The sequence below is a fragment of the Ovis canadensis genome, chromosome 2 (assembly GCF_042477335.2).
Source record: "Ovis canadensis isolate MfBH-ARS-UI-01 breed Bighorn chromosome 2, ARS-UI_OviCan_v2, whole genome shotgun sequence".
Lineage (NCBI taxonomy): Eukaryota > Metazoa > Chordata > Mammalia > Artiodactyla > Bovidae > Ovis > Ovis canadensis.
Genome location: NC_091246.1, coordinates 63,985,208 through 64,008,930, shown reverse-complemented (window position 1 = coordinate 64,008,930; position 23,723 = coordinate 63,985,208). Strand labels below are relative to the sequence as shown.

General features: G+C 35.5%; 1 protein-coding gene across 1 annotated transcript; it reads left to right on the top strand.

Annotated features, from left to right (window-relative positions):
- The first annotated feature begins 79 nt into the window (after window positions 1-79).
- ANXA1 (annexin A1) lies at window positions 80-23,149 on the top strand. Its single transcript, XM_069576355.1, has 13 exons — window positions 80-434; window positions 7,632-7,708; window positions 7,805-7,913; window positions 8,583-8,677; window positions 9,717-9,830; window positions 10,269-10,359; window positions 11,972-12,051; window positions 12,244-12,300; window positions 14,138-14,231; window positions 15,551-15,646; window positions 16,735-16,793; window positions 18,396-18,518; window positions 19,496-23,149. The coding sequence occupies exons 2-13, from the start codon at window positions 7,643-7,645 to the stop codon at window positions 19,550-19,552; spliced, it is 1,041 nt and encodes a 346-aa protein (XP_069432456.1). The 5' UTR covers window positions 80-434; window positions 7,632-7,642; the 3' UTR covers window positions 19,553-23,149.
- Window positions 23,150-23,723: the final 574 nt, after the last annotated feature.

Here is a 23,723-nt window from a genome sequence, read left to right as displayed (position 1 = left end):
GTTTTATTTTGTTTTAAAGTTTATGATTTTTCATTTCACAATTCGTCTAACTAAAAAAAGTATGTCAGTCGTTGGTATCAGGATTGAGGCAGATAGTACTGCATACTTGAACACCTCTTATATTCTGCTCCCCTGAAAAAAGCAGTGCAAACTAAAGTGGGGGAAAAAAAAAATCTGTACTTCCGTTTCTTTTCCTTTTTGCTGTCAGCTCTGAGTTGGCTTAGTGAATAGTTTTGCAATGCTTGTTTCACTTTTGGGCAAGGCTGAGCCCTGTATTTCAAACAAAAGACAGCCAGTTACTAACTTCTGGTTGCTAGGTGTGGCCTCCCTTGAAATTCTATAAAATCAGAAGCTCAAGGTTCCACTTCCACCACAAACCGTTCAGAGGAGAATCTCTCTTTAGTTCTTTGTACGGAGGTGAAAAAAACAAAAAGGTAAGTCTTGGTTTTCCTTTAAGTTTTGGCTGTTTTGATAACTTTTACCGTCAGTGTTTAATGTTACTACTGTGGAATTTATGGCTAGCTGCACTTATATCTTTGACAAACATTTCTGTAAGATTACATTGGAAATTTATATTTTGGGGATCACAAATTGCAGTTTTATTTTTACTTAGTTAAGAAATACAATTTTAAAAACAAGAAAACTTTGCTTAATACTGGCTTTCTGTACTGTTGGTGAGTTACCATGGAAAAGAAGAGATGAATGTGTTTGTTCCCACAAGTTATGAGTTTCCAAGATCTGTATGAACTTTATGTAGAAATCATGATGGATGGTGGATGTTTGTGGGGAGCCAGGCCTGAAGAACCCAGAGGTGGGTTTCAGGGACTTAAATAATTTATTTTTTTCTTTAAAAAAAAAAAATTCAGATCTCATAGTGGAAATTATATCCTTTGTAATTAACATCTTAAATTAATGTTATGTTCACTCATGCAGTATAAATAAATAAGAGGATCCACTTACTTCATTTAGAGAGGGTGTGGCCGCATTCTTTCCCCTGGAGCCTCTGTGTCATAGACTGGCTTTTCAAGTGCAGATTTGAAAACCTAAGGGGAAAGGAAACATTTCCTGGGTGGTGTCAGATAAGTTATCCCTTGGGAATGCCATTAGAGCCCTCTAAAAATTATTCCACTTAGTAACATCTTGATTGTCGAATGAGCTAATAGCTATAAAACTCCTTAGGAAAGCAAAAAGCATATCTAAAGTAGAGATTTTACTGGTGTTGGATATACATGCAAAAGTGAGGGATTTTTGAATCCTAACCATATATCTGGCTCTTGTTTATTACAAATGTCCCTTCAAAATTTTTTCTTAGCTCATTCTCAGTGTTAAGTTAAATGATCTGATATCTAATTTTTAGTGCTAGTTAATCAAAAACTATGTACTTTTCTTGCCTAGTTTGTGTCTAAAATTATGTTTGGACTTTGAAAAAGCAATATTCTCCTCTGCCCACAGGAATGTATTTTTGTAGGCACATTGCAGAACACCTCAAATGTGGTAAAATGCCAGTTTCATAATTTCAAAATTCTTAGCCTCTTCTCCAGAAGCTGGGTTACCACCCTAGCCCCAGGCTCAACCACATCTGGCACACAGCCATCATTTGACAGATGTTGACAGAATAGTTAATAATAATATTATTAAGAAACCAGCTAGAGTTTCGTGGTTATTAAATACTTTTTCAATCAAAAGATCTGCAAAGACTGGTTTCTATTGATGTTAGCTTGCTCAGCTGCTGCTTAATCTTCTCTACACCCATTAAGTGATGACATATTTGAAACCAGCGGACATATTATTTTTCAGTGATAAACCAAAAGCTATCTTTTGAGTAAATTATTTCCTCTTTCTTTAAAATGGGAGAGATTTTTATGAGAAAGATAAGAATAGACACAATTTATGTAATACCTTCCTTCACTATGGGCTTACCTGGCAGCTCAGACCCTAAAGAGTCCTCCTACAAAGCAGGAGATCCAGGTTCATTCCCAGGATCAGGAAGATCCCCTGGAAAAGGGAATGGCTATCCACTACAGTATTCTTTTTTTTTTTCCTGTGGTGAATGAAAGTTCAGTGCTTATTGTAAGGCACCATACAAGGAATCTGAGACAACTAGTGCCCAAGCATGTCCAACTCCCCAGAGGGTTTCAGCCAAGGACTTTTTTTTTTTTTTAAATTTGTATATATATATATTTATTTATTTAATTTTTATTTTTACTTTATTTTACTTTACAATACTGTATTGGTTTTGCCATACATTGACATGAATCCACCCCGGGTGTACATGAACCCCAAACATGAACCCCCCTCCCACCTCCCACCCCATATCATCTCTCTGGATCATCCCCGTGCACCAGCCCCAAGCATCCTGTATCCTGCATCAAACATAGACTGGCGATTCGTTTCTTACATGATAGTATACATGTTTCAATGCCATTCTCCCAAATCATCCCCCCCTCTCCCTCTCCCTCAGAGTCTAAAAGTCCGCTCTACACATCTGTGTCTCTTTTGCTGTCTCGCATACAGGGTCATCATTACCATCTTTCTAAATTCCATAGAATTACTTGGACGGAGGATCCTGGTGGGCTACAGTTCGTGGGGTTGCAAAGACTCAGATGCTACTGAGCGACTAACATCACTCCACTTTTCTTTCGCTATGCTAATTTTTTCCACTTCCTGGTACTTGAGGTGAAATTTATGACTAGCATTTCAGAGCTGTAATGAATCTCAGCTACTGTGCATTCCAACTCTTATTTTTATAATTGGAGGGCCCTCTTCACTCCAAAAGTTAAATGTTTTCTTCAGTCATATGGCCAGCTAAAGAGAGTCAAGATATGGGTCAAAACTCCTCAATTCTTATTTTTACATCCTATAGTTGTGGATAGAAAACATTAGTTAAGTTGGTATAGATATTTTTCCTAAATAATTAGCACTGATACACTATTTGTTCATTTACTTATGTTTTCCAGCATACTAAGTACCAGGCATTCTGCCAGGCATGGGATTATCATTGCCCCCATGGAATGCCACTAAAAATATAGCTGAGTAAATAAATAGAAAGTGATAATGCAGAACAATAGGGGCAAGTGTAGGGGTGAAGGCAGGATGCTTTGGGAGAGCACAGATGGTTGGTCGCTTACCCCAGTGTTGAACTAAGGAAGGCCCGTCTGGAGAATGTGATGAGGTCTAGGCGAAATCCTCTCTAAGCAGCATCATTTAGGCAAAGAGAATTGGGTATGGAGGATGAAATAGCATGCCAGGCAAACAGAACACCCTACTCAGAGGCCTGGAAGTGAAACATTCATGAAACTACCTTTCATAAAGTGTTTCTTCATAAGTCATGCCTTTGTATAGTCTAATTGCCTTTTCTCACATGAGTAGGTATGGGAAAGACTTGTGAAATCTATAATCGAGGAAAAAAACTACACAGGCCAAAGCGCTGAAAAATAAACTCCCTCAGGCTGGAGTAAAACCTGCCACGGTCTCCATAGGCTTACTGTGAATGAATTTGATTCTTAACTATACGCTATTAAAAATATCATTGATCATTAAAAGCATATACACTCTTTTGGAATCAGAAAGCATGGATTTATGTATGCCTTGATGCTTGCTACTAGAATCTAGAAAACTGACAGAAAAAATTACATTTTTCCCCCAGGTAGAAAATGGGGATAATGATGTCCTCTGCAAAAATCTATTTCTGCTGCTGTCTTTGCAGAACTCTGATCTTTCTTACTTACCATCAGGAAGGCATGATAGATCACAAAACTCAGTTTCCTCTGTCAAAAATTCTGGAAGTAGGGTTTCATGAAGCTGACAGAGATAGGAAATGTGGTTTTTAAAGTTATTAAAAGCAGTCTTGTAATAATTTCAAACCTTCAGAAAAGTTGCAAGAATATTGCACAAAATTACATATACTTTTTACCCAAATTCCCCAAGTGTTAATATTTTACCACATTTGCTTTATCATTATCTTCCTTTTTCTTCTTCTACCCACTCTATATAGTTATTTTTACTGTCTCATTTAAGAGACCACTGCAGATATGGTGTCCCTCTGTCTCTAAATACTTCAACCACAGTGCAGTTTAAAAAGAAAAAAAATCAGGAAATTAACTTTCATACAATGTCTTAGTTTTCTCAAACTGTACAGTTGGTATAATTGCTAATGTACCATTTATAGAATACCTTTCTCTTACATTTAGCAAGCATCATTTAATGCATATTTACTTTCTTTTAATTTCTTGCTGAGTGAGAGGAAGAGAGCTCTCTTATGACATAAAAATATTAATTTCTAGAAAGTTATACACTTTTTCATAGATAAATGAGATTGATAGGCAGTGCATATTCACAGATTATTAATTAGAACAACACTGGAATTTTATTAATTTCCATGTAAGTCAGTCTATTTATAGATGTTCAATTCCATCTTCAAATTAGATGATGCTAAGGACTGAGATGAACTTGGTTTCAAAGCTCATTGGTAGCCAGATTAAATATATATTGAGCCAAGGAATATTAAGAAAACAGGCTCTTCAATACCTAGTACATATTCTAAATGTTGCAACTAAAAAAAAAGATGGAAAAAAGCCTCTTGTGAACTCATGGGATTATTCATTTTTTATTTTTAAAAAATTCTAATTTCTAGACTGGATCATTCTTTGAATAGTAAAAATATGTGACAAACATTTATATACCATGTTGAAGTTTATAAAATGTGTTTGCATGCATTATTTGTTGATAGTTAAGAGATCTTACTTTTAAATTATTAAGTGGGTTTTATCGAGTACAGCATATTGGTTTTCATGCAGAGGTTAGGTATTGAAAAGAGAATGGTTTAGCAATACAATTTGAGCAAAATATTTTTGCTGTTTGTGGTATTTGTAAGGTGTGTTGCAAATATTCAAGGTTCTGTTAAAACATGGAGTTGCATTTGAGCACTTAGCTAGCAGTATATGATCAAATCTACTTCCTGCAGGGAGTTGTTTTTTCTTTTTTAACATCCTGTCACAATCTTTGTATCTTTAAGTTTTGCTGAGAGCTTGTGGATCTTATTTGGCTGAATTGAGATTCCATTTTCCTCTAACTGTTTTCTTGAAGAAGGTTCTATTCAGGCTGCTTCTCTTTTCCAGACCACATTCCAGATCACTTTTTCAACCAAAATCTAGGAACACAGAAGATATGGCACAAAGCTGTGTTCTCTGTGGACATGTGTGAAATAAATTATTTAACCCTTTTATTTTTGTTATTTTGTCTAATATAATAAAGAAATATTTTCTAGTCTTTCTCAAGTTTATTCTTTTAAGAAATTAATGGATGATATAAGCTTTTTTAAGTGAAAAAATTGTGATGTACAGTAAAGTTTCCATAAAATTTATTTTGAAGTTGTGAGGCTCATTTTAAAAATTATATTTGACAATATTCTTAATCTCCTCTTTGATTGCTTTTGAAGTTTTTCGCTTCTAATTGAAAAAAGTGGAAATATTGGAACATCTGTTTCTATTATGGAGGGAAAATTACTCCATTAAGTGACCAATTGTATCACTCATTCTAAGAATTCTACTTTCTAAAGGGCATGGATGAGATAAAAAATGGATATTTTAAATACCTGCAGTCTTGCCAGAAATTGCAAGATGTTTTGTATATGCCAATTAAGCAAGAGGAAAATGAAACTCAATGTGCCAACAACAGTTGCAGCAGATTATGGTGTAATAGGAACTAAAACTTTGTGCAAAATTGTACACCATGACTTTACCTCAGGAAATAACTTTAAATTGATCAGTTGTTGGGGGGATGAGATTAAATAGTGCACAATATATTGGTTCTCCTCACAGATGACGGAACAGTAATTTGAACAATTCCCATGATAATTAAGTAGAGGTAGTTTCTGCTTTGGATATTATTTCCCTCATGTATTTAATCTCATTACTTAGAATTTCTACCACTTTTCAGCAGGTGGGGATTGAAATACTTTGTCTGAACATACCGGTAAAGAATCAGGCTATGGGTTTTACTCCTCATGAGTCATTTAGCTTCACAAGGAGAATTTAAAACTGCTAAGATCATCCTTCGAATCTCTTTCAGATGTACTCATAATAGCAGTCTCCAGAGAAATAAAAGGGTGTGGAGAGATCGATCAGCATAGAACTGGAGCGTAGGCTCTTAAAAAAAAAAAAAATCCGAGACAAAAAGGATCCTTGAGGGCTTCTTTTGCAGATAATGCAGTAAATGCATTAATTTTTTAAATGTACTTCAAGTTTTAAACATATACATAGCTTATTAAATAAAAATATTGCTGAACGATGATAGTAAGTCAAGCAATTTTCTTTAACATACAATTTTCCAAAGGAGGACATGCATGGTGCAGTTTCACTCTAAAGAATCCTTTTTAGAGCAAAGCAGCTGGTATAAAATAATTCTTTTCCAAGATTATTTTGTATTGGGTAAAAAAAGAAAAACAACACATGTAGGATGAGAATTCAGACAGCTCAAACAGAAGAAATGTGAGTGTAGTGATTATTCCAGGTGCTGAAATAATTTTATACCAAGGAATGGAAAAGAAAACTGAATTATTTCAAGGAGAAATCTCACAAGAATATCTTTTTTTTTTTTTTTAAGGTAGAGTTTTGAGTCTGAGTTCACTCCTGTAGATTGCCATAGATTATCTTAGCTTATAAATGCCAGTATAATGTTCTTTCTCTACCCAATAGCTTTGTTCAAGTCCTCATTAACCCTACATAGATTCTCCTACAGCTTACTAAGTGGTCTCTAATCTTCCATCTTGCCCATCTCCTAGGCATTCTCTATGACACAGGATGAGTCATCTTTCTGAAATGTAACTTTCTTTTTAAAAAACCCAGTAATGTTTATCCAAAACTTTGGAAACACATTTGAACTTTTAAATTTGGGCTTCTTGAGCTAATAAACTCTTATCAACTTCCCAAATATGACAAGCTTCTCTGTTTTGTTCTCTTTAACTTTTTAGCCAATTTAATCTCAAACCTTCCCCCAAAAGAGTCTCAGATCACCCAGAACTTCCTCTAAAAATTGTTCTTAAACTTTTGAGTTTTCTTAGGAAGAGCACATGCTGGCTTTAAGTTCTTTGAGGCAAAGGATGTTTCAATGTTTTTACGCCCTTGGGGCTTGGTATACAGTACATGGTGAAATGAAGCACCAGCTTTGCTCTTCACAGCTTATCTGTTTACTTATAGACGTCATCTGAGCCCTAAGGGTAGGCCTGAATATACTGAGAAAGAGCTACATTTCTGAGGCTTTGGGTTTCTGTTCAAGGGTAGTAGAGTCTCTTTAAAATAACTTGAAATCTAGGGACTTCCCAGGCAGTCTATTGGTTAGGACTCCTGCTTTCACTGCAGTAGGTGCAGGTTCGACCCCTGGTTGGGGAACTAATATCCCACATCTTTTGGCATGCAGCATGGCCACACACACACACACACACACACACACCCCTACATTTAAAAACAAAGAGACCAAAAAACACTACATGTAGCATTGTATGATGCTCCTAGGAGTAATCCTGGAAAGTAAAAGCAGGGCTGCTCTATGTCTTACATATGTAACGGAGTGGAGTGGTATGTATATGTGTTGAGTTTGTGGTTTGTAAAAACATTGACCTGTTTTCTTTTCAGATCCTTCAAAAATGGCGATGGTATCTGAATTCCTCAAGCAGGCCTGGTTTATTGAAAATGAAGAACAGGAATACATTGTAAGTCAAGAGACAATAAAATAGCTCATTTAAATAGTAGTATTAAAATAGAAGCAAATGTAAGTGAATGGACAATAATTTATTTCTCATTCACAGAAAACTGTGAAAGGATCCAAAGGTGGTCCTGGGTCAGCAGTGAGCCCCTATCCTACCTTCAATCCATCCTCGGATGTTGAGGCCTTGCATAAAGCAATCACAGTTAGAGGTAACTCTGTCTTCCCCAAACAGTCCCCTCCTAGACATTTCAGAATGGCTACTAAAAAACAAACATGTGCAATGGAAAGAGTCTGCTTCATTTTGAAGATAAGAGATCTTTATCAATGAAGATACACTTCCTTTCTCAGCACTTAGGAGATTTTGATTAAATCAGTAGACTGCTGCAACAGTTATCCTTACAAAGCTCATTTCTAACAGAATGCTGAAGTCAGCACCTCTGCTCACACTTAAGGTGTGAACTAGGAACAAACATTGCAACACTGAGGGCTGGGGAGAATTTCTTCTTCCTTTGGTGTCTCAGATGGTAAAGAATCTGCCTGCAGTGCAGAAGATCCAGGTCCAGTCCCTGGGTTGGGAAGATCTCCTGGAGAAGGGAATGGCAACCCACTCTAGTATTCTTGCCTGGAGAATCCCATGGACAGAGAAGCCTCGCAGGTTACAGTCCATGGGGTCACAAAGAGTAGGACACAAATGAGCCATTTTCACCAAGTGCTTCCATCTGATATAGAGTCACATCCATGTCCCAGCCTGTTATAATTTATACTTCTTTGTTTTGTTAAGAACTTCATTTGAAGCATCTTGATAGTGAATCATTTTATGTCCGTTATTGATGATAAAGAAAATTGATTTTTTAAGTCTAGATGCCCTTTATTTCCAGGTGTGGATGAAGCAACCATCATTGAAATTCTGACTAAGAGAAACAATGCACAGCGTCAGCAGATCAAAGCAGCCTATCTGCAGGAGAAAGGAAAGGTCGGTTGCAGTGGTTAACTTAGATAATTAATTTCAGTCATATTTATGTTTAAATATAGTGTTTGATGGGCTTCTCAGGTAGTGGTAGTAAAGAATCTTTGCCTACCAGTGCAGGAGACACAAGAGACACAGGTTTGATCCCTGGATAAGGAAGATCCCCTGGAGTAGGAAATGGTAAGCCACTCCAGTATTGTCTGGAAAACTGCATGGACAGAGCAGCCTGGTGAACTGCAGAGTCGAATATAACTGAATATGCGCGCATAGATTTTGAAATACAGTTGCCTAGTTCTTTCAGTCTCTAGCCACTGTTTTCCATTACAACTAAGTCTGGGATTACTGTATTTGTTTTCTTGGTTGCAATGTAATCAGTTCTATCGCATTTGCTGGTTTTATGCACTGTTTTGATTCTTTGCACATGTGGTGTTCTATATTGGAGATAAGCCTTTAACTTGAACATAACAGACATCAAGATTTCTGTTGGCAGTAAGAAATATGTTCTGCTTGAAATATGACTTCTGTTCAATTTTAAACTGAGCTGTTTAGTGTCTGAATGTAAAGTTTATATGTATAATTCTACTTTAAAAGTAAGGTTTCTATTTTATACAAAATATAGGTAATTTTTTTAAGGAGTATAGTTAGAAAACAACATAATGTCTGATTACAGTGCTTATTTGAAAAGTGCAAATCTCAATGGTTGGAAAAATTATTAATACGTTATTTTTAAAGTATTCTTATTACTATTTCTGTTAATACGCAGCCCCTATCTTTTGAGCTTTGTCATTTATTCCCTCTATAAAAGATTGAGAATGCTATCCTTTAAGGAGTTATCAATGAATTCAGTAAATTTCATTCTAATCACTCTAGAAACAAAAAGATTAAGATATTAAATATTGGGTACCCTTTTCTATGTAAAGGGAAGGAGCTATGAAAACAGGTTGGGTTTAGGACTCAGTAAGATTAGCTAAACATCAGGTAACACTGCTTTACTCTATTACCTAATGCATTATTTACTAAAAGGTTATATATCTTCTTGTTATAGCCCCTGGATGAAGTTCTGAAGAAAGCCCTCCTCGGTCACCTTGAGGAAGTTGTTTTGGCTCTATTGAAAACTCCAGCCCAGTTTGATGCCGAAGAGCTCCGTGCTGCCATGAAGGTAAACCACCTGATTTAAGCAAAGCGCCTTTCCTCAAAGCATGTTCAAACCACTTATGCCTGCTAGAGTATTTTCAACAACCAGCACAGGACCACCAATCAGTGGTAATAAAATGAATAAGTGCATGAATAAGTAAAAGAAAAAATAGATGCTGGTGTTAACAACTATGTTATTTCCACTATCTTCATGATGTTACCATATTTAATAGATCTCACTTTGTATTTATTTGCCCAAAATATTGGCATTAAACCCATTTTGTTTTTTAAGCAATATAATACATACTTTATTGCAATTAATAAATATTGTGGATATTTATTGAATGTTGTGAGAAATTTACTAAATGTCAGATTCAGACAAATTTTGGAACATAATAACTAGTTGATACTTTTGAATGAAGATTTTTCTACTTTTTTTTTTTTTCCATCTTTTTCAATTCAGGGCCTTGGGACTGATGAAGACACTCTGAATGAAATTCTGGCATCAAGAACTAACGGAGAAATCAGAGAAATTAACAGAGTCTATAGAGAAGGTAAGTTTTAATGCGTAACAGTCCAAGTGTCTTAGTTGAAAAGGAATTCTGATATACTTTTTGAAAAATTGAGTGTGGATGTTAATTATGGGAAAAGTACATATTAAAATATTTCTTTCATTGTCTGTCACAGGTCTATCACAGGCACATATGGTTACCAGACACACTAGAGTTAGTGGGGTACAAATAAGGGACACGATTGTCTCAGTCCTCATCAACTTTGCACTTAAAAAAAATTGTATGTCTGGGACAAATGGCCACATAGTATTGCAATGAAATTCTCAATTCAAAGCTCTGAATTTAAATAGTTTTCTAAAAACATTTCCTATTTTTATGAGTTATTTCATAAAAATATCCCATTGTCTTTCATTTTGAAAAGATAATAACAACAAAAACAAACAAACAAAAACCCTCCAAACATTTGTCCTTGAAAAGATAAACAGCTTGGTGCTTATAATTCTCTGATGCAAGCTAACTTTACCATTATGAACATAAATGACTTACTCACTGTTAACATCCAGTTAGATTCATGGGGATGAAAGACTAGCCATGGCTCATTTTATCTATTCAGTGAAACATTTCATTTCAATGGTATGCTTAACACTGTAAAGAGAGTATCTGCAAATGGGTCCTGGGCAGTGCTGAGTCATCACTATTTTCTTTTTCTAGTTTCCTAAGCCCCCTGTTTTTTTTGTTTGTTTGTTTTATTTTCTCAACCCAATATGCAGCACCGTAGAGGATCATTCTACGTGATTTTAAAACCAAGCACAGAGAATACAATAGTCCTCGTGTATTATTTTCACGGAAATCTAATAAAGGAATCAGAATAAGAAAGTTTTAACCTCATGTTCTGCAATTCTTATCTCGTTATCAATATTTATCTTAGGTCCATTTATCAGTGATAGTCATCAAGAGGGGCATTATAACTAATTTTTTAAATTTTATAAAATATAGTTTACAAAGGCAAATAGCCATAAATTATTCCCAAGGTACAGTTCAATGACTGTTTATTAAAATGTTCTGCCTTCTAGTCAACTATAAATTCAGTTAAAGTTTTGCTGAAAAATAATAACAACACAATTTTTTAATGTTAAGTAAGGGTGTTTAACAAGGAAACATTTTAAATCTATATCTACTGTAGAGGTGTATACATACACATGCATACGTAACTAAGTTGTATTCCATATAAGACATTTATTATTTCAAAATAAATAAAGAGTCTATATTCATGCAAGCACTTTGGTTTGTCCTTTTAAATAGCTCTTCTATTCACCCCATTGCTTAAATTCTGGTATGATTTATTTCAGAAATAGTTATCTAATAATGTATACCTGTGCAATTTATTCTTGTTAGCAAAAGCTTTAGGGCTGTAGAGTTTCATTCACAGTATTATGTAAACTGTTTTAATTGCCTTATAGGAAATAAATTTGACGATCAAAAATTTTGCTTGCTCTGATTTTGCTTTATTAAAAAATAAAACTATTTGAAATGTGTTCCATAAGTTATTGAACATTTGGCATTGCAAGTTGTGAACCAATATAGAGATGTTAGATATTATTATCATCACCATTATCAGTAGTTTACTACAAAATATATTTTTCCTATTTCTCAGAACTGAAGAGAGATCTAGCTAAAGACATTGCCTCAGACACATCTGGAGACTATGAGAAGGCTTTGCTTTCTCTTGCTAAGGTATAATGAAAACAGATCTGGAAATATCTCTTCTTTGATAAAAAGTAAAATCTTAGATTTCATCTCTCTCTAGAAATGAGCAATTCACTCCTTTTTCTGCAAAGAATATTACTCATCTGATTTTAAGAGAATAAATAAGCCATGTGATTATATGCTAGAAAGCTACTTACATGAGAATGGGTTATTTTCCAGGGTGACCGATCTGAGGAGCTTGCTGTAAATGACGACTTGGCTGATTCAGATGCCAGGGTAAGCAAGTGCTTATAAATACTCTTAGAATCTACTTTGCTACTTCAGTTAGGTCCGACCTGAGGTGAGGTACCACTTGAGGGCCTCCATGTGAAAGCAGATATGAGATTCTCCAAAAGGATAATGACATCTAATGTCCATTCCCTGAAGGATGCCCACCAGCCAGGATTCAAGCAATCCAAGAGAGGAAATGTGGTCTTTATGTTTTCAACAGGTTGCACTGTTCATGAAACTGGAGAGGATTGAGAAAGAACAGTAAAAATTTGATCTGTTATTGAGGAAACTCTGAATTTTTATTTTACCAGGTATAACAAAGTAAAAGTGAAAAGAATAAACACATCTAACAATTCTTTAAACAATGAACATTGGTTTAGAAGTGTAAGTTAATATTGTAAAAATATTATGGTAATGATATTAAAATTATAAAAGTTATAGCATTTATATACTTTCAAGTATATTATTATATATTGTTTCAGTGAGGTTGCTTGTTTTTTAATACATCAGTCCATTGGCAACATTAGAAAAACTGTGTCGTTTTGGGACTTGGAATTTTTGGTAAAAAAAATGGCATCTAGTATTTACATATGCTTTACTCATGGTACAGTTAGTATTCTCAACAAATTCATTACAGTGAGTTAGTAAAAATAGAAACTTACTTGACTACTCCACTCTCTTCACTATATCAATGCATTATCCTGCATTTATTGACTTTTGTTAAATAAATGCATCTATATCAGTTGTTTGCTCAGAAAGTCCCGAATAACTTTTTATGCCCATTGGAAGTTTTATCGTTTTAATAGAAATTGTGCAATCATATCAAAGAACAAAAGTAAGTATTTGAGTAACTGCCCATAGTAAGAAATTACTATTATTTGCTTGTGATACTTCTGAATTTGCTTTCCATTTTAAGACTATCAGGGAGCTTCCCTGGTAGTCCAGTGGTTAGGAATCCACCTTGCAATGCAGAGGACACCAATTCAATCCCTTGTCCAGGAAGATCCCACATACCTTGGGGCAACTAAGCCCGTGTGCCCAGAGCCGGTGCTCTGCAACAAGAGAAACAACTGCACAATACAACTAGAGAATAGCCCCTGCTCTCTACAACTAGAGGAAACCCACGTGCAGCTGCAAAGACCCAGTGCAGGCAAAAATTAAAATTAAAAAAAAAAAAAAAGACTTTCAGGGCTCTTAGATGTATATTTATGGCCATTACATGGATTAGTGTGACCCAGGAGGAGGGTGGTAATTAACATTTCAAAGGTAACAGAGCAGGTTGCTGACAATAAGGTAGAGGTTATCTTTTCCATTTACAAAAGAGGAAAGTCTTTAGTTTAATAATGTGAAACTACATAAGATTACTAAGATATCTCAGTAGTAATATCTAAGAACGATTAAGCTGCAGAGTCAGAATTTGAATCCAGAAATTCTCACATCAAAATTCAACATCTAGGTAATGGTTGAATTATTGATTTATTAGTACCATTTGCTGAAAATTACTTTAAACAATTAAGAGTAAAATTAAAAATTTAGAGATTGTCCCTTGAAGTGTTCTTGATACAGAATGTAATCTTAAAGCGAGTTAACTCAATAAACATTTATTTTGCATGCATAGATTCAGTCTCTAGTGTTTGCAAGGTAACTTGAGAGATATTATGGAAGATACTTGACAAAACAAAGTTTCCATCTCTAAGGAACTTGTAATCTTAGCATTGTCACCTGCTTTGATTGTATTGGACACAAAGCAGCTGCCTCCAAAATCTTTGAAGAGATCTGACATTCTTATGCAGATATCAAGTCCTCAGAGGGTCAAGTGTTTACTTTTGTGTTTTTTTAACAGGCCTTATATGAAGCAGGAGAAAGAAGAAAAGGGACAGATGTGAATGTGTTCACTACCATTCTTACCACCAGGAGCTATCCCCATCTTCGCAGAGGTAAGAAGAAAACAAATGTTCCCTGGGACTGTTTGCAGAAGTCATTTTTTATTTTTATTTTTTAATGAGGACAAGCAAGAGAAAGGAAAGGGCTTCCCTGGTAGCTCAGATAGTAAAGAATCTGCCTGTACTGCAGGAGACTTAGGTTCAATCCCTGGGTCAGGAAGATCCCCCAGGGAAGGGAATGAATGGCAAATACACTCCAGTATTCTTGCCTGAAGAATCCTGTGGTCAGAGGAGCCTGGCACAGAGGAGTCCATAGGGTCATAAAGAGCTGGACACGACTGAGTGACTAACACTTCCAAGAGAAAGCAAGAAAGAAATCTTAATCAGTGACACTCCGAAACCAAGTGGATGCAGAATTCCTGATCTCTTATTGCTTCTTGTGCATTTGTCCAGCTTCGTACAGACACCACGTGATAGTATTTGAAACACATTTTATGACTTTGGCATGTAGAACATTAGTTTATTTTTACTATTTTTTCCCCTCGATATTTGGAATAGGTCTGACAATATATACACGTAAAACAGAACACATGAAATTACAATGAAGAAGAAAACAGCTGAGGCTAAGCGAAGAAAAGAGTATCTAGATACTCCAGAAACAAAAGCTAAAAGAGAGTTCTTGCCACAAGATTTACCCCGAGTGTTCTGGAAGTAAAGACAAAGGGCAGATCATGATGATTACTTCAAGTTTATTATTTAATAACAGCATTCTGTTAGCACTCTGAGATTAAAATAAGAGGAATCTACAACACAGATCTTTATATAAGGAAAGATCCATTTGCTGTGGCACTTGGCTCTGATGTAGAGTTATGGCTGTCAATCAAATGTCACTTCTAATAAATGTCAACATTTGCAAAAATTTTCCCAAAATACGCAGAAGCCCAAAAATAGCCATGTGAATTACATCTCTCAGAGAAGATGATGTATCCAAAATATGCTCAGATGAATAGTTAGATTTACATTGTGTTTTTTGAAGTTCAGTCATCCTAAGGAATGCTTTGGGCTTCCCTGGTGGCGCTAGTGGTAAAGAACCTGCCTGCCAATGCAGGATACATAAGAAATGTGGGTTCAGTTCCTGGGTTGGACAGATCCCATGGAGGAGGGCATGGCAACCCATTCCAGTATTTGCCTGGAGAATCCCATGGCCAAATGAGCCTGGCAGGTGACAGTCCATGGGGTCACAAAAAGACATGACTGGAGTGACTTAGCATACACATAAGGAATGCTTTGACTTTGTGGCCATGCCTGATTTTGCTAGTTTGCTAAAAAAAACAGGATGTTTTGTACATCTCTAATTTAAATTTAATATTCAGTATTTCAGAAATATTCCAAGTATAGTAAGCATGACATGAACAAAGTTCTGGACCTGGAGTTGAAAGGTGACATCGAGAAATGCCTCACAGTTATTGGTATGTAGTCCTGAAGAGGGAAGAGTTTTCTAACTTGAAATTGTATTGTCAATGTTGTCCAATAATTTATAAAATATAATAACAAGACAAAAACTCAGATGTAATTTATGTTGCAAATAGAGGTAGCATGTAAGATAATGACAATAAATATTTAGCTAAAGTGATACAATAGTCATGTTAGTAATTACAGATATTATTTCCTTGATTAAAAACATGAGCAGGTGGATAATATTGAGCATCAACTTGTACCATGCAATATACGAGGCTGGGCATGGCACAAAAGAAAGTCAAAATGGTCATTAAGAGCATGGGATTTGGAATTAGATAAATCAAGGTCCACATCCTGGTCTGTCACTTGCTGAGTAATCTTGGGCAAGCTTAAAGGATTTAGACCTTCAGAAGAAAAGAATTTTAAAGTTTTCCCTTTTATTCAGATGACCAGTTGAAGTTCGGAAACCTCCATTATGAAGCAGTGCTTCTCAAACATTAATGTGCACATGAATCCTTTGGGGATCTTGCTAAAATGCATATTCTAATTCAGTAGGTCTGGGTGGAAACTGGAAGTCTGCATTTCTAACAAATTCTCAGTTGACTCCAGTTCTTTTGGTCCATAGATCACACTTGGAGTAAGAAGGTAGAGAATCTGCTTAAAACTGATTGACACATCTGTTAGTATTTTATTTGGCAGTTGCCTTATATTTTATGACTTTCCTGTCCCACTTGGATTTTTTTTTCTTATTACAACAAGAAAAAAAGTATTTCTTGCCTGCCAACATGGCCTTTAACATATCTACTGGTTTCCTTGTTTCCATGAAGAGTATACTCAGGATAGCACGAACTATTTAAGCTGCTATCAGTGGACTTAGGATAATAAGAGATAAATGATATTGTCAGAGGACAGAATATTCAGAATCACCGTCTAGAAAATAGCTTTTTTTAAGCCAGATATCCCTTACTGGGGGTGGATGGTGAGGAACAGGGATGGAGAACAGAATCTTTCTTGAAAACCTCTGTATATCCTATTTCTTTCATATGTACCTTTCTTCTTTTGTGGTAAAGATGTCAACTAAAACATGCCTCTCTTACAGTGAAGTGTGCTACAAGCAAGCCAATGTTCTTTGCTGAGAAGCTCCATCAGGCTATGAAGGTAACATATGATTTGCTTTGGGGAAAAAATTACTGTGTATGGAGAGAACAGAAAATCCCATATTGTTTAAAAATTACATTTATTTTTTAGTATCTTTTCATTAAAAATTATTTTTCTGTCCATTGCAAGAGGTAATACACTTACTTCTTAAAATTCTGTTAGACTTGTTATATTCTTGTATAGGTAAGATAGTAAGGTGAGCTTGAAAGCAATTTGTAGATTACTCATGATTTGCATAAAATCTGAGTCAGCAGAGGAAGGGCAATATACTTTCTCGTAAGCTGAAACTCCAGTTCTTTGGCCACCTCATGCGAAGAGTTGGCTCATTGGAAAAGACTCTGATGCTGGGAGGGATTGGGGGCAGGAGGAGAAGGGGACGACAGAGGATGAGATGGCTGGATGGCATCATTGACTCGATGGACGTGAGTCTGAGTAAACTCCGGGAGTTGGTGATGGACAGGGAAGCCTGGCGTGCTGCAGTTCATAAGGTCACAAAGAGTCAGATACGACTGAGCTACTGAACTGAACTGAACTGAATGTATGATTTTAGCAAGCTGCTAAGATTGTAAGCTTTACAATCTCTTCTAAATTTCATTTATCTTTTTTATTATTTTGCCTTCCATGGCATTGCTTAATATGTCATTCTAAGATTTTAAAATGTCATTGTAAGCTCATCAAAGTGTAAGGTTTTATTAAGATGTATTTGAGATATCACTTTAAGTCCTTTATTGTCTAGCTTGTATTTTATTATATAGGATGGTACCTATATACTTGTGAAAAGTTATGAAGTTGTCTGTTTTTTTCCTTTGCAACTCCAAAATAAAGAAGTCTTAGGAGAAAGCAATCTAACCATTCAATTAAAAGAAAAGAGTCCCTTTGATGTGATAGGCATGTTCCACTGGGTAGTTGGCAGTACAGTTCCTGACCCCATGCTTGCTGTTACCTAGTGAGGTTATTAGATGGATAATGAGAACACCTAGTATTGTAAATGAGAAGAGGGACCTGTGTCCCAGACTTTGGAAAGCAGTGTAGGTGTCAGCTAAATTACAACATGCTATTTGAACAGGAATTAGCCAGATGAGAGCAGCAGTGTAAAGAATGAAGGAATAAAGCAAGTCTGACCCTGGAGGAGAACACGGCATGTCCCTTTCAGGATAATATATATAGAGTGATGGTACACGGTGGAAGAAGTTGTAGAATTAGGCAGGGCATTGTAAGCCCAGGTAAAATGATTGATTTTCATCCTAAAATTTACAGAAGGTCACTAAAAGGTTTTAAGCAGATGAATCAAATGATCAGTTTACAACTTAGAAAGCTTACTTTGCAGTTCTTAAATAGCTTAGACAGAGGAAAGACTGGATAGTGGAAGATAAATTAGGAGGTTTTAAAAGCTCTCTATATAATTCTCTTGTCACAGTTGAGTTCGTGTCATTTTATTACCACTTGTTTGAAGTGTGTGTGTTTGTGCGTATTTTAATGTGGAAATAGTTTCTCCATAAAAACTATATAGGTTAGCAAAATAGCTTCACATTCAAACCCACATCCTGCCTTAAGAGTAGGCTTGGAATATAAGGGACACTGATCATCATTTGTTTTCAACAGGGTGTTGGAACTCGTCATAAGACACTGATCAGGATTATGGTTTCCCGCTCTGAAATCGACATGAATGACATCAAAGCATGCTATCAGAAGTTGTATGGCATCTCTCTCTGTCAAGCCATCCTGGTATGTTGTAATTCTCATAATGTTACCCCCACAAATGATAATTTTTTTGCAACTTCTTCAAAAAGAAGGGCTGATTTACTGTATCCATAAATTACATATATGATTAATTTGTTATATTAATATACAGAGACTTTTCTTGTGGTCTAGTGGTTAAGGCTCTGTACTTTAACTGCAAGGGACATGAGTTTGATCTTTGGTTGCTGAACTTGCTGCACAGTATGACCAAAAAATAAAAATTTTAAAAAAGATGCATAATTTAAAGTAAATTGAACTTGGGCTGGTAAAATCTACTAGTGATACTATACAGAAAGACTTCAGATTTTTCAGTAGTCATGGAAACAGTTTACCATACATACATTTAGCAATCAAAATGCTTTGGTAGAGATATATAATGATTTATGTTGCAATGAATATTGATCAGAGGATTAGAAACTTTTTATTCTAAATTTTTCCTTAACTTTGTCATATGTAAAAAATATAAAATGCATGTTCAAGTTAGAAAGTGAAAAATAAAGACAAGTCAAGGAGTTTTGAACTTAAAGATAGATGACTGTTCAAATTCAATTTGGCATTTGTATTGGATAACAAAAATCTAACATGAAAAGTGAGACTATCATGGACTTATAACCTTCACTCTGGTTGAGCAAGTCAAAGGTGATATGAAGTTATATTTTGCTATATTTATTCTGTGTTATATTTCATTCTTGGAAAATAATGGCTTTACTATAGAATAATCAAGAGAAGTTTGCATCTGAATTTTGAAAGCTACTGCTTTTCATATAAGCAATTAAAAATACCAGTTATCTGCTATATAAATTTTATTAATTAAATAAGTGATATTCTTATCCAAGATCCAAAAAAATTGATATACTCTGATGTATGTTAAGCCTAATACAATAATTATTCTACAATTTAAAAATACTTTCTATTGATTGTGGTCTCAGGTAGCATTAAGCATACTTTATTTTTATCAACAGGATGAAACCAAAGGAGATTATGAAAAAATCCTGGTGGCTCTCTGTGAAGGAAACTAAACATTCCTTTGATGATCTCAAGCTTTTTGATCAGAAGACTTTTTAATCCTCTTTTCATTCCATATCATAGATTTAAATAGGAAAGTTTCTTCAATAGGAATATAGTCTAGTAACTTCTTCCTGTAAAATATAGCCTATAAATCATTTTTTGTATTACAACTCTACAAAATAAATACAATTTTTAAAAAAAATACATAGTTATTCCAAACTATAAAACCCTACAAAGAGGTTGTTCTGGTAACAATGCCTAAGAAAAATGTTTACCTTGCAGAAAATAAAATGATTTTACAGGACAGTTGATGTGTCATTGATTCTTCTATTCTGATTTTCTTTTGTGTGTAGTGCAGTTGCTTAATTTGATAGCAAGGGACAGGAATCTGAATTTTATATTATGATCACTTGTTGAAATAGACTTTGCATATTAAATGAAATGTTCACAGAGTTAGAAAATGAACTTTTTACATTTTACCATCTTTGTGTGTGCTCAGTTGTGTCTGACACTTAGTAACCCCATGGACTGTAGCCTCCCAGGTTCCTCTGTCCATGAAATTCTGAGCAACTAACACTTTTACTTTGTGTTGTATGTATTGTAGATCAGATGGTAAAGACTGTCTGCAATGCAAGAGACCTGGGCTCAGTCTCTGGGTTGGAAAGTTCCCCTGGAGAAGGGAATGGCTACCCATTCTAGTCTTCTTGCCTGGAGAATTTCATGGATCAAGGGGACTGGCAGGCTCCAGTGGAACACAACTGAACAACTAACCCTTTTACCATCTGGTTACAGATTATTGAGATGGTATCTCTGTATAATAGTGGGATTTATTGCATCAGCATTGGAACAATCGAACATTCTGCTATATTTCATGAACCAGTATAAAGATGAAATGGCATCAGCAATAAAAATTTCTCACTAAAAAAAAATGGTAGTTGCATGTATAGATTTCTGAGAAACTATCAAACTGTTTTCCAGGACGGTGTACCATTTTACTTTCCCACAATAAATGTATAAGTAAGCTAGTTTTCCACAACCTCATCAGCACTTGACATTGTCATATTTTGTATTTTGACATTGTCTATTTTTTTATTGTTGAATTTTGAGAACTTTTAAAATATTCTAGATATTAGTCCTTTGTCAAATATGTGGTTTGCAAATATTTTCTTTCAGTCTGTAGCTTTTAATCATTTTAATACATAAAGGCTTTCTCAGAGGGAACGTTTCAAATTTTAATGAGGTTCAGTTTTTCCTTTTAATGTTTTTGCTTTTGGTGTCACATCTACAGACTCTTAACCTAACCTTAGGTCCTGGAAATTTTCTCCTCTGAGTTTTATAGTTTTTCAGTGTCTATTTCAGTTTGTGATTCATTTTGAACTAATTTTTGTATAACATAAGATGAGACTTGGTCAAAATTATTTTGTTTGCATATGAATATCCAATTGCTCTCCAATTGGATATATCTAATATACCATACTAACCTACATATTTTATCAAAAACTGCTTAAGCTCCTGACTAAATTCCAGATTCTAGGCTAGGTAAGTGGATACACAATTGAATAGGAGAGTATGAAGTAAGTAAGTAGAGATACAAAGAAACATTTCAGAAGATAAAAATATATTACTCTCTATGATCAATGAAAGAAAAACATTGATTAGACTTCATTAAAATGAAAAACTTCTGCTCTGTAAAAGATACTGTTAAGAGAATAAGAAAACAAGTCATAGACCTGGAGAAAACCTTTGCAAAACATCTGATAAACACTGGTATACAAAGCATGTATAAAGAAGACAATAGCCTAAATTAAAAAGGGCTTCCCAGATGGCACTAGTGGTAAAGAACCCACCTGCCAATGCAGGAGACATGAAGACATAAGGGATACGGGTTCCATCCCTATGTCGAGAAACTTCACTGGAGGAGGGCATGGCAGCCCACTTCAGTATTCTTGCCTGGAAAATCCCCTAGACAAAGGACCCTGGCAACCTACAGTCCATAGGTTCACAAAGAGTTGGACATGACTGAAGCAATTTAGCATGCATGCATCTAAATTAAAAAGGAATAAAAGATCTGAATAGATATTTCACCAGAAAAGATACACAGATGGCAAATAAGCATATGAAAAGATGCTCTATATCATGTGTCAGTAGTGAATGGAAAATTAAAGTGAATGAAACACCACTATACATTTATTTGAATGGCCAAAACCCATTCCAAGTGGAGTAACAGAAAAGTTGTATTCATTGTTCATAAGAAAGAAAAATAGTACAGCCATTTTGGAAGACAGTTTGATAGCTTCTTACAAGTTAAAGACAGTCGCATACAATTTAGCAATCACACTATTAGGTCTTTACCCAAATCAGTTGAAAAATTATGTCCACACAAAAACCTGCATACAAATGATTTTAGCAGCTTTATTTATACTTTTCAAAACTTGGATGCAACCAAGATGTCTTTCAAAAGATTAATGTATAAACTAGTATATTCACACAATGGTATTACTGAGCCATAGAAAGAAATGAGCTATCAAGACATTGGGGAAAAGACATGTATTAATCTTCTCCATTGCGGAGTGAAAGAAGTCAATCTAAAAATTGGTTGTATGATTTCAACTATATGACATTATGGAAAAGGCAAAACTATAGAGACAGTACAAAGATAAGTGGTTGCCAAAGTGCCAGGAGCCAGCATGGGAGGTCCCACCCATGACAAAGGTCATGGGGAAGAGGCCTGATGGGCAAGGTGGATCAGGACTCAAGGGGTCCCCTGGATCTGCTTGAGCATCTACCCCCGAAACCAAAATCTGTCTGTTATACTACACTCTTCTGACATTAACAGGGGCTATCCCCAACCAACTTTCTCTGGAAAATTAACTTATAGCTCCAGTTAATAGTCTCCTGCATATAAAAGGAGTGTCTCAGCTCAAATGCTGGCAGTCTAACTTGTGTGACAGGTTTATCCACACTCTCACTACTATGCACATGATTGTTTACAACCTCTCAACCATAAACAGCACAGAGAGTTTGGAGTATTTTGAAAGGCTTAGCATAGGGTTTTTCTAAAAATAAAAATCATGTTGGTGAAGCGTTTCATTGCTAACTTAATGATTGCCACCGGGCCTCCATACCCTTAGGCACCTGGGAGTATGTTAATCAATGTAATTGGAATGTAGAAAAAGAAATATAGTAGTTTTGATGTTAGCGATAATAAACTTTTGAGTTAATGAATTTTCTCTTTGTTATAAATCATTGTACTCCTCTTTCTTTGTTATAAATCGTTGTATCCTTGCTATGTAAGAAAGTAACTTTATCACTGTCTTAAGACTAAGCAGATCTTAAGGGAAAACAAGTTTTCTGATTGACTAACCTTTATCAATAGAAAGAAAGATTGGGCCATAAAATGTTAATCGGTCTTCAGACCAGAAGATATTGTAAACAAACATAAGACCCTTGTAAGAACAAAGATATGCAAAGAACACTCTGTCTTTAAATAAGGGTCAGAGCAGCTGACCCTGCGTGACTCTGCTTCTTACATTTATCTCTATGTACAACTTAAAGTATAAAAGCTTCCCTGAAAAATAAAGAGACGGACAAGGACCAGTTCCACGAAAGCCTGGTTCCCCCGTGTCGTTCTTTCTTTCAATTCTTTCTCTCTCTCTCTCTTACTTTCCTTTTCAGGCTGATTCCTTGGAGCTCAGAGGCTCTCTGCATTCACTTTTTTGCCTGGGCTTCTAAGACCTGACTGGGATGGGGCTCTGCGTCTTCACTCCTTCGAGAGACCGAGAGGGCACCGGCGGCCTACATGAACAGAGAAAGTCTCTTGTCTGAGGCTTCATTGGCTTTCTGTGTAAACCAAGGAATATCAGCCTCTTTTCTCTCCTCTATTCTCTTAACTGCAAATTCTTTCCTTATCTCTCTCTATATCTATACATCTCTCTTGCCTCACCGTTCATGCTTGGGATACCCTGGATCCAACTGGGGCTGGACCCTGGTACCAAAGGTAAGGAAGAAGAAGGGAGAGATAAATAGGTGAAGCAAAGGACATTTTTAGGTTAATTAAAATACTAAGTACAATATCATAATGGTGAATACATGTACTATGCATGTGTCAAAGCCAATAGAGTTATGGAAAAGGTCAGTTTTCATTCCAATCCCAAAGAAAGGCAATGTCAAAGAATGCTCAAA